We start from the raw sequence: 15,300 nt of genomic DNA on the forward strand, positions 1-15,300 counted from the left end.
AAAAATTAGGGCATTGAAAATAAAAGGCAATTTTTTTTGAAGTATCCCGCGTCTTCTTCACTGTATACACCCCCGCCATTTCTTTTTCTTCTTCTACTTCATTCCGCCAGCGACCCAAAGGACCCTCCCTCCTCAACTCCAATCACGACAGCGACTCTCTCTCCTCAACTCCGGATGTGACAACAACCCTCGTCAACTTCGACAGGTCAGCCTCTTCATATATATATTTATTCATATATATATCATATATAAATCGTGGGTTGTGTATATATTTATGTTGAATTTGGGAGCAATCTAGATGTTTTTGGTTCTCTGAGGTCGGTTTCAACTTGCCTGAATTTTTACCGCAAAATTTTCCGGCCCGTTCTTCATCGGCAAAATTTTCACTGGCTTTTCTTGCTCTTCTCTTGTCTTTTTCAAGAACCCAAAAAAAATGTTTCCTCTAAATTACACATAGAAGAAGTTTTAGTCAGTCTACATCAGTCAAGTCTAGTGAAAAAAATAACACACACACACCCACATAGCTATCACAGTAGTTTACCTCATCGTCTCCAAACTTAATCCAAAACTGGGAGATGGCTCTCTCCATGGGATCATCTGGTAGCAACAGAGGGTTTTGAGGCCACATCTCATCAACATATTCAAGAATAACAATGGACTCTGCAATTGGTTTTCCACCATGAATGAAAACTGGAACTTTCTTATGTACAAGGTTGAGTTGCAGAAGCAAATCACTCTTGTCAAATATATCTTCTTCGATGTATTCAAACTTACTACCCCTAAGTTTTAGAGCCCAGATGACCCTATAAACGTATGGACTAGCCCATAATCCCACCACCTTCACTTCTTCCATTTTTTGTGAACTCTTACCCTATCTTCCTACCAAGAAGATAAGTAAGAAAAAGAAAATGGAAAAGATCAGTTTGTACTGTGTATTTGCAAAATAAGCTGGAATTAATGTATCAAAATAGTAGTTTAGTATAAAAATGACTATTTAGTATAAAATAATTGCATGATTATATAAACCTACCATATTTTTTGTCAATACTTTGACTCTTGACCATGACTCGAACTTCTTCTTGGAATTGTCATTAATTTTTTGTTACCTTGCCATCTATGAACTTTCTCCACCAAGAACGAGCACTGGAATCTTCTTGTGAACTAGGTTGTACTGTAAAAGAAGATCACTCTTGTTGAAGAGATCCTCTTCTACTTATTCATACTCAACAAAATTTAGTTTTACAGCTCATATATTTCCATTTCCTAACCTGAACTGAACGGAACACACATTAATTTTGTTGGTATGTATAAAATCTTTCAAATATATGGAAACCAAACCTCTCATTGTCAAAGGAAACATATAAATATTATCTTGTTTTGAATATATATGCATTCTAAATTCAAATCGAAGATTGAAAGTTCAACTGTAAACGAAATTTCCAGTAAAAGTACTCCCACGTTATCATTTGTTAGAAAGAATTTTATGTTTCATATAAGAACGCAGTAAGAACCTGTTGTGATAAATTTAATATTTGATTTTAAATACGCAAGTACACGCAATCACACAAGTAATATAATGATAAGTAAATCGTCTCCACAGGGATTGCAAATTTAAAAAAAATATGCAAAACAATTACTAAACAATTTAAGAAATTAAAAATCAAGTGGGTTGTTTATAGGCTAAAAAAAATATTAAAAAAATGGAAATACTGAAATCAAAAACTGAACTGAACAAAGAAAATTGAGAGAAATATATGGATTGCAAAATGGACTTGAATTATTGAATTACCCTATATTATTCATCCTGAACAAATTGCACACAGATTACTGCAGCAATATTCTAGCAAAATTCTCAGGTTAACAAGAATTCATTTAAACACCCATAAAACTTTCCCAAATTTTATGATATTAATTCTTCTACCTAATTAAACATATTCCTATGCAAAATTAGATTTAAGAATGCCAATCAAAGTATAATTCTCAAAAGTTACACAAGGCAAATAAAATATCCCTATGTTACTTACTAACATAACCTAACCTAGATTATGACTTGTGTCATCCAAGTTCTGCCCATTACATTTAATCTTTCCAGCATTAAATATAATTAAATAACTTTCCATTGCTGGCCAAACAACAACAAGAAATTAATATAAGCACACTTGAATGACCAAAGGAGATTTTACTAAAATAAAGTGCAAGAAATTGATAGACTATAACATAGGGTTCATCAACAATTCAAGCCACCTAAAAATTAGTTCATGGCTGAGTTCATAAACATTAATTCACAATCAAAACAGCCCATAATATTTAGATTTAGAATCCAACTCAGAAATTAATAAAATAAAGTTTATGAAAAGAAGAAAGAATAAATCCAAAATGATGCTTGAGCTTTCTTTGTTTGTTCTCCTTCTTCCTTGTTGACATTCTCAATTTTTCTCCTCTATGTTATTTTATGGTTTTCTTTTCCAAAAATGGCTGCTGCCTCCTTCATACGGCTGAAACCCCCTTTTGTGTATGATAGGTTTTTTTTCTTCCTCCTTCCAAAAGTACCATATTTCCCCTTTTTCTCCAAAAACATGAAGTCCTCCTTTCTTCTTATTTATGTCCTTTTCTCCAATATGCTGACTAGTTCTTTCTGCCCTTGCCACCTCAGCCAAAATGTCAGCTCACCCATTGACTGCCACACGTACCATGTGCCCCAAAATCTGCCTGATCAAAATCCTTCAGGTTTCCTGCAGCAAACCTGAATATTCAGCCATCAACAACATAATTTCATCAAAATAGACTCACAGCTCATTCCTTTGTGAAAATATTTATCCATGAAATCATTATCTTTAACCCAATAGCTATTAAAACTAAAAAAAATAATTAACTTAATTAAGATAATGAAAACATCAAGGTTAGCTACAAAAGCTAAAAATAAACTAACATCACCCATGATTTTTTTCACAATTATAAGTTCAAAAGCACATGAAATAACTCTTTATTCAAGAGTTATCACACCCCCAAACTTACAACATTACTCATCCTCGAGTGATGACTCTAAAAACAAAATACAACTAACAAAAGACACAAAAGGCACAAACTAAACAACAAAAGACAAGAAAATACAAAGAAAAAACACCACAACAATGGACAAACTTTGCTATGCCAATGGTAAAAAGGGGAAGGCTCTGGGGAAATTTTATTTCGAAAAAGAGAAGCTGAATTTCAATCTTTCACAAGCTTTAAACCAAATTCTTCAAGCATGAATGTTGCTGCCAAAAATATGAATCATGTGTTTCACCCTTTAGTGCATGCATAGCTTTTCCTAAACAATTTCAATCACCAAAAATCAAGCTAGACCTTGGTCCTCAAGTTTAAATAATGTCTCCATACGTTACTTAGTGATTCCCTCTCCACTAATGTAGACAAACACCACACCAAAGATCAATAGGACTTTATCAAGCTTGTAATGATAGGCTAGGGTGAAGGTAGGATAAGAGAGATAAATTTTGGCTCAAATCACCCTAAAACACCTCAATCTTTCTAGGACCTAAATACATAAATGCATACATTAATTTCCCCCAAAGACAACCCTACAACACAATATAAATCTTGCCACTAGCCTTTATTACTAACATTAAAAGACAAAACTAAAACAACTTTTCCTTTATTTGAAAAGTACACCCGCAAACTTATTTACAAACATACTTTTTGTTTTTTTTCTTTCTGATTTTTTCTTTTTCTTTTTTTTTTTTATATGCTTTGATGCAAGGGAGTGTACTCTTAAATTTTGCTTCTTTTTGGATTTTCTATTCTTTTTATATATATGAAGATTAACAACTAGATGGCAACTAGATGGCAAGAGAACAAGAATATTGAGAACACACTCTCCCCCCAAACTTAAAATCAACATTGTCCCCAATGGTGAAAACAAGCAAAAGAAGAAAAGGAAAGCGTTCACCTAATTTTCTCATCCACTCACTCAACAAAACCCCCAAAAATGCATAACAAATAAATCCTATAAAGATCAAGGTGTTAAAAGGGTATGGTGAAAAGAGATGATTATATATTTTTAAAGGTAGGCAAATGAGTGGCTAAGAAAGAAAAGTGACACTTAAGCTCAATGGGGTGACTAGTGATAAAAATGCATACAAGGTAGGCTTCAAAGGCTCAAACGGTCCAAAGATGGCCTAAATCATTTCATCGGTGTGGTATTGTCTAGGATTTCGCCTCAAGGAAAATCACTAAATAATTCTAGAAACTTAAGCTCTCACAAGAAACTAGCTCTTTCTCAGGTGTCAAAAATGCTTAATCAAACTATGCACAAACTAAAAAGAGAAACATTTGCATCAATCAATGGCTAGCAACATTCACATCAAAAGAATTTAGTTGAAAACTCAAGAAAGAAAGACATTCAGCTGCAACTTAGATTGATTATAGAAGTCGTCATTGAGCCCCCTAGTTACATATGAACAAAAGCAAAGATTATCGCTAAAAGATTAACTAAACAACAAGGCAGGAACATAATAATCAACAAAACACACAGAAGCAATACAAAACAATAGATACTAAAGGTAGACAACAAGAGAGTTTAAGACAGGAATTAATTACAGAATAATAATAAATTCAAATCAAAAGTGGGTTAAATAAGCTCCCTCCTCCTAGTCCTCGGAATCAGCATCCGAAGGACTAGGGTCATCATGCACAACTGGCACGGTCCACACCTCCAGGATGGAGCTGGGGAATACTGGAAATGCAGCGATTGGTTTGTTGAAGTTTCACTGGAGGGACTTGATGAGAGTTGCATCCCGCTGCTTAGCATACTTCCATTAAGCATGCTGCTGAGCTTCCAGAGACACCAACCGGCCAAGAATCTCTTGCTGCTGAGCAATGAGGTAAGTGAGTGGACCTGGGGGAGGCATGGTGGAGGGCCCAGCGGCTGAGGCAGGTGCACAAGTCTGACCATTGAGAGTGAAATTAATGTCCCGGAACTCGAAAAGTATATCCCCTGTGGAAGAAAAATGCACCCCAGCTCTAATGTATAACTGTGTAATGAGTGAGGGAAAGAACAACTTCCCTTTTTTCTTCTTGGCACAGCTAGCAAGCTGCCTAGAGATTAATTGGCCTACATTGATACTCAGCCCAGCCAATATACAATATAACAGGGGCACCCTCTCCTTGGACACCGTGGTTTCATGCGTGGTGGGAAACAAGCGACACTTCAGAAAGTTTAGCCACACGCCAGTTTCAGGCAAAATGGAGGTGTGCAAGAGAGTGCGCACACCGCCAGAAGATATGCACCATTGAGCTCCGGGAGCTGCGACACGTTGCAAAGCCTTGTCAAAGTCAGCTGGGGAAGGGGCCAAGATCATTTCATTATAAGCAGCGCAGTCAACGCTGGCTAACCCAAAGAGGGCATTAATAGCCGCACCAGGAAAAGAGACAACCTTGCCACGAACCAACACTTCAGAATTCTCAGCGGAGGCTAGGTTGGCATAAAATTCTCTCACCAAGGGAATAATGGCATGCTCTGGTTTCTGACAAAAAAGTTCACAATTGTGCTACTCAATGACTGTACTGATAAAAGCAGGCACCTCAAAAGTGGTAGGCAAAAATCCTCTTTCTGGAAACAATTTCTTTGTCTTAATAGACTCATATTGGCCTTGGCTTGAGCAGAAACAAATTTTGTGGCAGGACCTGAAGGGGATGCATTTTCTTTGTTTTAGGAGATGGGACAGCTGTGTGTGGTGGCTGGGAGGCAGCTTTTGTGTTAGTGGAAGTCTTTTGTTGTTTTGGTGGGGGTGCGGTTGATGCTTGTTGGGCGACTCTTTTGTATTTGGTTCGGGGTGGTGTTGATTTGGTGGCAGGTGGGGTAGATTTTGTGGAGGAAGGAGCATTTATAGCTGCTGGGGGAGGCAATAGTAATGGGGCAGTGGGAATTTGTGGGGCCTTGGGTGGGGTAGTGGTGGTTTTGGATGTCTTCTTGGTTGTTTTGGTTGTTGGTGGGATAGAGGTTAGAGCAGATTTTGGTTTATCTGATGGTTGGACAGGGGATGGTGGGGTAGTTTTTGGCTTCTTTCTCTGTGCTCGTGTTTTAGTGGTCATGTTGGGCAAAAAGGAAGCAGCTAAATCACAAGGCTACCACACAACAAAAGGAGCACCTGAACAGTAATGCCACAGAATTTCCAACAGAATAACAGAGCAATATTACCACCCCTGAACAGTAAGGCCACAGATTTTCCAACAGAGTTTCCAACAGATTTGTGTGCTCACTGGATCAAAGACTAGCAATAACTCAAATGCCTAGTAACATATATAGCACTATACGGGGACAAGGAAATTAATACCCCATTTTTGAGTGGCTCGGCTGACTGTTGGGATGCTTGGGCTCGGATGCACCTGGGTGGGGCTCACAAAGGGAGCTAGGATGTCGAGATGGTGTTCGGTGCTGGCTGGGAGACACCTGAACAAAATGGAAGGAAAGGCTCTCGGATGCGCCTCAGGAGACTCACGCGACTTGAGTCGCATGCTTGGAACATGCTAGGTGCCTCGCTGTAACACGGGAAGAGGCACGGGCCTGTGGGATGCGCACTAGGAGTCGATTGGGCTCGAGGTGCCGAGGAGTAGATATGCTTGGGTTCAGTTGTGATTGGAGTGGTGCGCCTGGGCGTCTGGGGTCGTGGCTCGTTCGGCTGAGGCGCGCGAAGGGCAGGGGCGCCTGGGGTCGTGGCTGCGTCTGGTGAGATTTGGGGGGAGGGGATGGGTTGGGGAATGGGATAGGGCTGGTGAGGAGCTTGTCGTGGAGGCTGGTGGCTCTCGGATTAGGTGGTGGAAGGCACGGAAATGGCTGGAGCAGGGGTTGAAGGTAATGGTGAAAATGGGTTAGGGTAAATGGTGAAGATGGGATAACTATTATATATATATTTATAAATAATATAAATGGTACTGAAAAAAAAAATATATGGATTTCGTATAGTTTATAGTATATATATATTAAATACATATTTATATTTATGTGTATATATATATATTTATAAAGTTATATATTAACATATATATATGTAGTAAAATATATATAAATAATATTAAATATAGTATTAATTTTTTTTTAATATTTTGTATGTAATTTTTGTGTGTGTATATATATAGTATTATATATATATGCCTCTGAATGAAACCACGACCCAAGATTTTTTTCTCTGCCCAGATTGCTAACATTTTGCCCTCGTTTTGCTTCAGCAACCCAAATTTGACGTAACTCCCTTTTATTTTGGAAACTTTTGCGTGCATTTTACTGAAGCAAAACTCTCGCAAAACCTTCAGACTCCAAAATTACTTCCAAAACACCATGTTTCTTGCTGTCTTAACACCTGAAACACCAAAATACACATAAAACCACTCCAAAACATCACAATAAAATGAAATCAAAATTACAAAAATAAAAATAAAAATAAAAATAATTAAAAACACTCATATGTATGTATATATATATATATATTTTCTTCCTGCTTTCTCTCTCTCTTTTTTTTTATATACAATATCAATTTACACTTGCTTCTTTTTGGGTTGTCTTTAAATTAGTGCCTGAATCACTTGACAACCCAAAACAACCACAGCCTTAAAGATCCTCCAAAGTGATGGAGGTCTTCTCGCGGTTGACCTCACCTCCCCAATAATGTTTCAGCCGCTGCCCATTCACTTTAAACTCCCTTCCGGATTGATCTTCGCAAACTTCAACTGCTCCAAAGGGGTAAACTTGCACCACTGTAAATGGGCCAGACCAGCGGGACTTTAACTTGCCAGGAAATAACTTCAAGCGCGAGTTGAAGAGCAATACTTTCTGCTCCTTCTCGAAGACCCGAGCTTGAATTTTTTGATCATGCCACCTCTTAGTTTTTTCCTTGTACAACTTAGCATTTTCATAGGAGAACAACCTCATCTCTTCCAGCTCATTTAACTGTAACTTTCGAGCTTCTCCAACAGCTTAGAGATCCATATTCAGTTTCTTAGTTGCCCAATATGCCTTATGCTCCAACTCAACGGCCAAATGGCAAGCTTTCCCAAAAACCTAACGATACAGTGACATTCCCAAAGGGGTTTTGAAAGTCGTTCGATAGGCCCAAAGAGCATCATCCAACCGCTGAGACCAATCCTTTCTACTAGGATTCGCCATTTTCTCTAGGATTCCCTTGATCTCCCTATTGGATATTTCTGCTTGACCGTTGGTTTGGGGGTGGTAGGCGGTAGCAATCTTGTGCTTCACACTATATTTGGCTAACAAAGCTGCCAAAATCTTGTTCACAAAGTGGGTGCCTTCATCACTTATAAGCGCCCTTGGAGTGCCAAAGCAGGTGAACACATGCTTATGTAGGAATTTCATGACCACCTTAGAATCATTAGTAGGACTTGCCACTGCTTCAACCCAGTTAGAGACATAGTCAACAGCCACCAAGATATAAAAATTTCCAAATGATGGTGGAAATGGCCCCATGAAGTCGATTCCCCAAACATCGAACAATTCCACTTCAAGGATGCTATTCAAAGGCATTTCACTCCTTGCTGAAATATTTCCAACACGCTGGCAACAGTCACATCTCTTAGAAAATTCATGAGCATCCTTGAAGATAGAGGGCCAATAGTACCCTGACTGAAAAACCTTAGTGGTTGTTCTTTGCCCACCAAAATGTCCACCATAAGGAGCTGAATGACAATGCTCTAGTATGCTAGAAACTTCATCCTCAGGCACACAACGCCTCATGATTCGATCTGAACATTGTTTGTACAAATAGAGCTCATCCCAATAATAGAATCTCACATCATGAAAGAACCTCTTGAGTTGCTGCCTATTCAAACCAGGTGGCTGCAAACCACTCACCAAATAGTTGACAAAATCAGCGTACCATGGAGTAGTGGTTTGGTTCACAACCAACAATTGCTCATCAGGGAATGTCTCTTTAATAGGCCCTTCATTTCGCTTTTCACTTCCAGCTTCAAGTCTAGATAAGTGGTCAGCCACTTGGTTCTCCGTTCCTTTTCTATCCCGAATTTCCATGTCAAATTCTTGAAGAAGCAACACCCATCGAATAAGTCGTGGCTTAGCATCCTTCTTGGCAATTAGATACTTGATCGCGGAATGGTCTGTATAAACCACCACTTTAGTCCCCACAAGATAAGCTCTAAACTTGTCAAAAGCAAACACCACCACCAAAATCTATTTCTCGGTGGTAGTATAGTTCAATTGGGCATCGACTAATGTCTTGCTTGCATAGTAAATGGAATGAAAAACCTTCTCTTTTCGCTGCCCAAGTACAGCACCCACAGCAAAATCACTAGCATCGCACATCAATTCAAAGGGGAGAGACCAATTCAGAGCTAAAATGATGGGTGCGATGATAAGAGCCTTTTTTAAAGTCACAAATGCTTCTTGACACTCCTTGGTGAACTCAAATGCTCGATTCTGCTCAAGTAAGGAACAAAGGGGCTTAGAAATCTTTGAAAAATCCTTTATAAACCTCATATAGAAGCCCACATGCCCCAAAAAGCTTCTAATCCCCTTGACTGTAGTAGGTGGTGGAAATTTTTCTATGACTTCCAGCTTTGCTCTATCCACTTCTATGCCCTTATTAGAAATTCTATGGCCCAACACAATGCCTTCTTGAACCACGAAATGGCATTTTTCCCAATTGAGTACCAAGTTTGTTTCTTCACATCTAGCCAAGACTTGCTCCAAGTTAGCCAAACAAGTGTCAAATGACTCCCCAAATACTAAAAAATCATCCATGAAGACTTCAAGAGACTTCTCCACCATATCTGAAAATATTGCCATCATACAACGTTGGAAAGTGGCGGGGGCGTTGCACAGCCCAAAAGGCATCCTTCTAAAGGAAAAGGTGCCATAAGGACAAGTAAAGGTAGTCTTCTCTTGGTCTTCTGGCGTGATGGAAATCTGATTATAGCCTGAATACCCATCGAGGAAACAATAAAACTCCTTTCCCGCCAACCGATCAAGCATTTGGTCAATGAATGGCAGCAGGAAGTGGTCTTTACGAGTAGCCTTATTCAACTTTCGATAGTCCATACAAACACGCCACACCGTCACTTGTCTTGTGGGAATCAACTCATTATTTTCATTAGCCACCACTGTGACTCCACCTTTTTTAGGAACACATTAAATTGGGCTGACCCAAGAACTATCTGAAATTGGGTAAACAATTCCATAATCAAGCCACTTAATTATCTCTTTTCTAACCACCTCCTTCATGATAGGATTAAGCCTTCGCTGCTGCTCAACAGAATTATTACAGCAATCCTCCAACAGAATTTTATGCATACAAAATGAGGGACTTATCCCCTTGATATCCGCCATAGTCCAACTAATGGCCCTTGTGTATTTCTTCAAAACAGCCAGCAACAAACTCTCTTTTTTAGCTCCTAACATGGCTGAAATAATCACAGGCAAGGTATCATTATCTCTCAAATAAGCATACTTCAAGTGACTAGGCAAAGGCTTCAACTCTAATTTTGGTGGCTCTAGAATAGAAGGCTTAGGAGGCTTAAAATTCCCTTCCGACAAGTTCAATGACTCAAAAGGCCTCCTAAATTTAGCAAAGGGCTGCTTTGACTCCACCTATGTAACTTGGATTTCTTCCTCTTCACTTAAGTTTTCAAGATCTTCAAGTGACCTCACCCCCACTCCATCTTTACAAGCTTCCTTATGGAATTTTTCAGTGACAATAGACTCAATTACACTTAGCCTAGAGCATTCCTCAACCACATCCGGAAACTTTATAGCATTGAACACGTTGAAAGTTACTTGTTGGTCATTCACCCTCAAAGCAAGCTCCCCATTTTGTACATCAATCAAGGTCCTCCCGGTAGCTAGAAATGGCCTACCCAAGATAATAGGAACATCTCTATCCGCTTCATAATCAAGGATGATGAAATTAGCCGGAAAAATGAATTTATCAACTTGCACAAGTACATCTTCAATTTTTCCTTCCGGGTGTGCCATAGAACGATCCGCTAATTGCAAAGTGACTGTGGTTGGTCTTGCTTCTCCAATCCCCAACTTCCTGAAAATTGACATGGGCATCAAATTGATACTAGCCCCCAAGTCACAAAGTGCTCTACCAACATCTCTACCACCAATAGAACAAGGAATTGTGAAGCTGCCCAGATCCTTCAATTTAGGAGGAATTTTACTCTTCAATATAGCACTACAACCTTCAGTCAACGCCACTGTTTCAAATTCATCAAGCCTCCTCTTTTTAGTTAAAATATCTTTCAAAAACTTCACATAGTTGGGCATTTGCTCCAAAGCTTCCACCAACGGTATATTGATGTGAAGTTGTTTCAAAACATCTAAAAATCTTCGGAATTGACCATCTTGTTGCTGCTTTTGAAAGTGTTGAGGAAATGGTGGAGGTGGCTTGCTTATAGGCTTTCCTGTAGCATTTTGCGGAGGGATTGTTGCAGCAATTGCTACAGGATCATCATTTAAAATTTTTGATTTCACAGTTTTGTCTCCTTTGTCCACACTACTTTGGATTGAAGTGGGCTCGCTGTTTCTAGTACAATTATCCTCAGTCAATTCCACATTTTTACCACTCCTCAAGGTAACCGCCTTGCAATGCTCCTTGCCATCTTTCCTTGGATTTTCTGTAACACTAGGCAAGGTGCCTTGTGGTCTATTCCGTAGCTCATTAGCAAGCTGCCCCAATTGAGTTTCTAGATTCCTCAAGGATGTCGCTTGACTCTGAATCACATCATTGTTCTTGGCCATGTATTCCTTCATTACACTCTCCAAAGAGCTTGATTGAGACACTTGTGGAGGAGGTGGTTGAGCTCTTTGTTGTTGTTGAGAAAACCTCGGTGGATATGTGGTCTTGTTTTGCATTGGTGCTCCGCTTGAGCTAGCTCCTTGACTCCCCCATGAGAAGTTTGGATGCTGCCTCCACCCCGGATTGTAAGAGTTCGAATATGGGTTATTTCGGTTGGCATTTTGATTCCCCACATAACAAACTGAAGCGGGATTCGAAGGACAACTTTCAAATGCATGACCATCTCCACAATAAATACAAGATACATTGGCAACTTGTCCCATAGCAGTTGGTTGTACCATTTCCCCCAAACTCATGTTCTTGAGAAGGTTAGTCATTGAAGAAACTTGAGCGGTCATAGCTGTCAATGCATCAACTTCAAGTATACCAGCCACTTTTTGACTTGTTGAGGCTCTAACATTGGACCATTGATAATTGTTGCTAGCTATCCTCTCCAAAATCTCATAGGCTTCATTATAGGACTTAGAGAGAATAGCCTTATTGGCTGAAGCATCTAACACCATACGAGTGGAAGAATTGAGTCCATTGTAGAAAGTTTCCATTTGTATACAATGCGGAATCCCATGGCGTGGGCACTTTCTCAATAACTCCTTGAATCTCTCCCAAGCTTCACAAAATGATTCATCTTCCAGCTGCTGAAATGACATGATTTCATTGCGAAACTTGGCATTTTTGGTAGGGGAAAGTACTTCATCAAGAATTTTTCCGCCAACTCATTCCATGTAGTCACTGAGTTGGGAGGAAGGGTGTTCAGCCAAGCTCTAGCTTGATCCCTCAAAGAGAAAGGGAACAATTTCAACCTTATGGCCTCGTTAGTCACTCCTTGTAGCTTTAAAGAATCGCTCACCTCCAAAAATGAACGAAGATGAAGGTGAGGATCCTCAGTAGGCAGCCCACTAAATTGACCCACTGTTTGCAGCATTTGGAACATCACGGGCTTTAACTCAAATTGGGGTGCTTGAATTTCAGGCGTAATAATGCCCGGATTGAGCTCATTAAACATAGGGGCAGCATACTCCCTTATGGCTCTCTCTCTATCATCAGACATAGAAATTGTGTTAGTGACATTATTAGCACCCTCAACTCCTTCAGCATCTTCAGCCATATTAAGGCGATTTTGAGCCCGTTGTTCCCTTAGTCTTCTTCTAATTGTTCTTTCAATCTCAGGGTCAATAGGAGCTACTTCAATGTCTTCTTGCTCGTTCATATAGTAAATCACCTGAGAAAACACGAGAGCAAGCAAACAAAGTCAGCTCAACAAAGACAAAATAAATTGCAAGTAATTGGTTTCATAAGAATTTCTAATTTCAATCCCCGGAAGCGGCGCCAAAAACTTGTTGTGATAAATTTAATATTTGATTTTAAATACGCAAGTGCACGAAATCACACAAGTAATATAATGATAAGTAAATTGTCTCCGCAGGAATTGCAAATTAAAAAAAAAAAGCAAAACAATTACTAAACAATTTAAGAAATTAAAAATCAAGTGGGTTGTTTATAGGCTAAACAAAATATTAAAAAAAAATGGAAATACTGGAATCAAAAACTGAACTGAACAAAGAAAATTGAGAGAAATATATGGATTGCAAAATGGACTTGAATTATTGAATTCCCCTATATTATTCATCCTGAACAAATTGCAGATAGATTGCTGCAGCAATATTCTAGCAAAACTCCCAGGTTAACAAGAATTCATTTAAACACCCATAAAACTTTCCCAAATTTTATGACATTAATTCTTCTACCTAATTAAACATATTCCTATGAAAAATTAGATTTAAGAATGCCAATCAAAGTTTAATTCTCAAAAGTTACACAAGGCAAATAACATATCCTTATGTTACTTACTAACATAACCTAACTTAGATTATGACTTGTGTCATCCAAGTTCTTCCCATTACATTTAATCTTTCTAGCACTAAACATAATTAAATAACTTGCCATTACTGGCCAAACAACAACAAGAAATTAATATAAGCACACTTGAATGACCAAAGGAGATTTTACTAAAATAAAGTGCAAGAAATTGATAGACTATAACATAGGGTTCATCAACAATTCAAGCACCTAAAAATTAGTTCATGGCTGAGTTCATAAACATTAATTCACAATCAAAACAGCCCATAATATTCAGATTTAGAATCCAACTCAGAAATTAATAAAATAAAGTTTATGAAAAGAAGAAAGAACAAATCCAAAATGATGCTTGAACTTTCTTTGTTTGTTCTCCTTCTTCCTTGTTGATATTCTCAGTTTTTCTCCTCTATTTTTTTTTTCTGGTTTTCTTTTCCAAAAATGGCTTCTCCCTCCTTCATACGGCTGAAACCCCCTTTTGTGTATGTTAGGTTTTTTTCTTCCTCCTTCCAAAAGTACCATATTGCCCCTTTTTCTCCAAAAACATGAAGTCCTCATTTCTTCTGATTTTTGTCCTTTTCTCCAATATGCTGATTAGTTCTCTTGCCATCTCAGCCAAAATATCAGCTCACCCATTGACTGCCACACGTACCATGTGCCCCAAAATCTGCCTGATCAAAATGCTTCTGGTTTGCTGCAGCAAACTTGAATATTCAGCCATCAACAACATAATTTCATCAAAATAGACTCATATGCTAGCTCATTCCTTTGTGTAATTATTTATCCATGAAATCATTATCTTTAACCCAATAGCTATTAAAACTAAAAAAAATAATTAACTTAATTAAGATAATGAAAACATCAAGGTTAGCTACAAAAGCTAAAAATAAACTAACATCACCCATGATTTTTTCACAATTATAAGTTCAAAAGAACATGAAATAACTCTTTATTCAAGAGTTATCAGAACCTTATTGGCTTGGTTTGTTCATGATTAAATGATAATCCCATTTCATGTGAGAAAATCTGTATTTATGCCTGTGATTATGTGAATCTAACAGAAAGATGAAGCAGGTGAAATCTTTTATTAGATAAGAAAACAAAAGGGCCAAGCAGGAATAGATTAAGATGGTCTTTGAGCAACAGAAGCACCAACACTACCCGCAAAAACTTCACCCCGTATTAGTTGAAGTAGTAGCTTATTCATTTTGATCATTTGAATTGTTTATGATGTTGGCAGTGAAAGATACACCTCTCTTATGCCTCTGAAGTACCCTAAGAGCCGATGTGGATCAGGATGGTTTTCTTTGATCACATCAACATTTTTGAAATGAAACAAAACAGAATAATATATAAGATAAAAAGTGGTAAACACATGAAGATAACAAACTCAAATACTATGTATATACTATAAACAAACTATAAAAGGGAATTAAACAATATCAAACATGAAATTAAGCAAAGCAGATAAACTTTTGGATAGAATTAAACAATACGCTCTTATCTTACCCTGTCGCTTTACTCTCTAACCTTGTTTTACCTTTTCTATTCTTTTGATTCTTTATTATTTATTAATTAATGTATGTCCTTGTCACTTTTGTGCTGCTGCGTTTGTTACACC

The 15,300-nt window shown here is 38.2% G+C and overlaps 2 protein-coding genes and 1 non-coding gene across 3 annotated transcripts; 1 reads left to right on the plus strand and 2 right to left on the minus strand.

The window, feature by feature from the left end:
• Positions 1-324: 324 nt before the first annotated feature.
• On the minus strand, positions 325-853 carry LOC133785282 (probable glutathione S-transferase). Its single transcript, XM_062224533.1, has 2 exons — positions 542-853; positions 325-411 (listed from the first exon to the last, which is right to left on the minus strand). Exons 1-2 carry the CDS (start codon positions 851-853, stop codon positions 325-327), a joined length of 399 nt encoding a protein of 132 aa, XP_062080517.1.
• Positions 854-10,153: 9,300 nt separating this feature from the next.
• Positions 10,154-12,163, minus strand: LOC133785283 (uncharacterized). Its single transcript, XM_062224534.1, has 3 exons — positions 11,419-12,163; positions 10,668-11,265; positions 10,154-10,580 (listed from the first exon to the last, which is right to left on the minus strand). Exons 1-3 carry the CDS (start codon positions 12,161-12,163, stop codon positions 10,154-10,156), a joined length of 1,770 nt encoding a protein of 589 aa, XP_062080518.1.
• Positions 12,164-12,383: 220 nt separating this feature from the next.
• On the plus strand, positions 12,384-12,490 carry LOC133787647 (small nucleolar RNA R71). Its single transcript, XR_009872653.1, has one exon. It is a non-coding gene; the product is annotated as a small nucleolar RNA R71 (small nucleolar RNA).
• The last annotated feature ends 2,810 nt before the right edge of the window (positions 12,491-15,300 follow it).

Source organism: Humulus lupulus, chromosome 6, assembly GCF_963169125.1.
Source record: "Humulus lupulus chromosome 6, drHumLupu1.1, whole genome shotgun sequence".
NCBI lineage: Eukaryota > Viridiplantae > Streptophyta > Magnoliopsida > Rosales > Cannabaceae > Humulus > Humulus lupulus.

Coding starts and splice junctions, on each gene's coding strand:
- LOC133785282 (XM_062224533.1), bottom strand. CDS start 853: ATGGAAGAAGTGAAGGTGGTGGGATTATGGGCTAGTCCATACGTTTAT. Junction 412..541: donor TTAAGTTTGGAGACGATGAG/GTAAACTACTGT, acceptor TTCTTGAAAAAG/ACAAGAGAAGAGCAAGAAAA.
- LOC133785283 (XM_062224534.1), bottom strand. CDS start 12,163: ATGACCGCTCAAGTTTCTTCAATGACTAACCTTCTCAAGAACATGAGT. Junction 11,266..11,418: donor TGCTACAGGAAAGCCTATAA/GCAAGCCACCTC, acceptor AGTTTTTGAAAG/ATATTTTAACTAAAAAGAGG. Junction 10,581..10,667: donor AAAGATGGAGTGGGGGTGAG/GTCACTTGAAGA, acceptor TGCTAAATTTAG/GAGGCCTTTTGAGTCATTGA.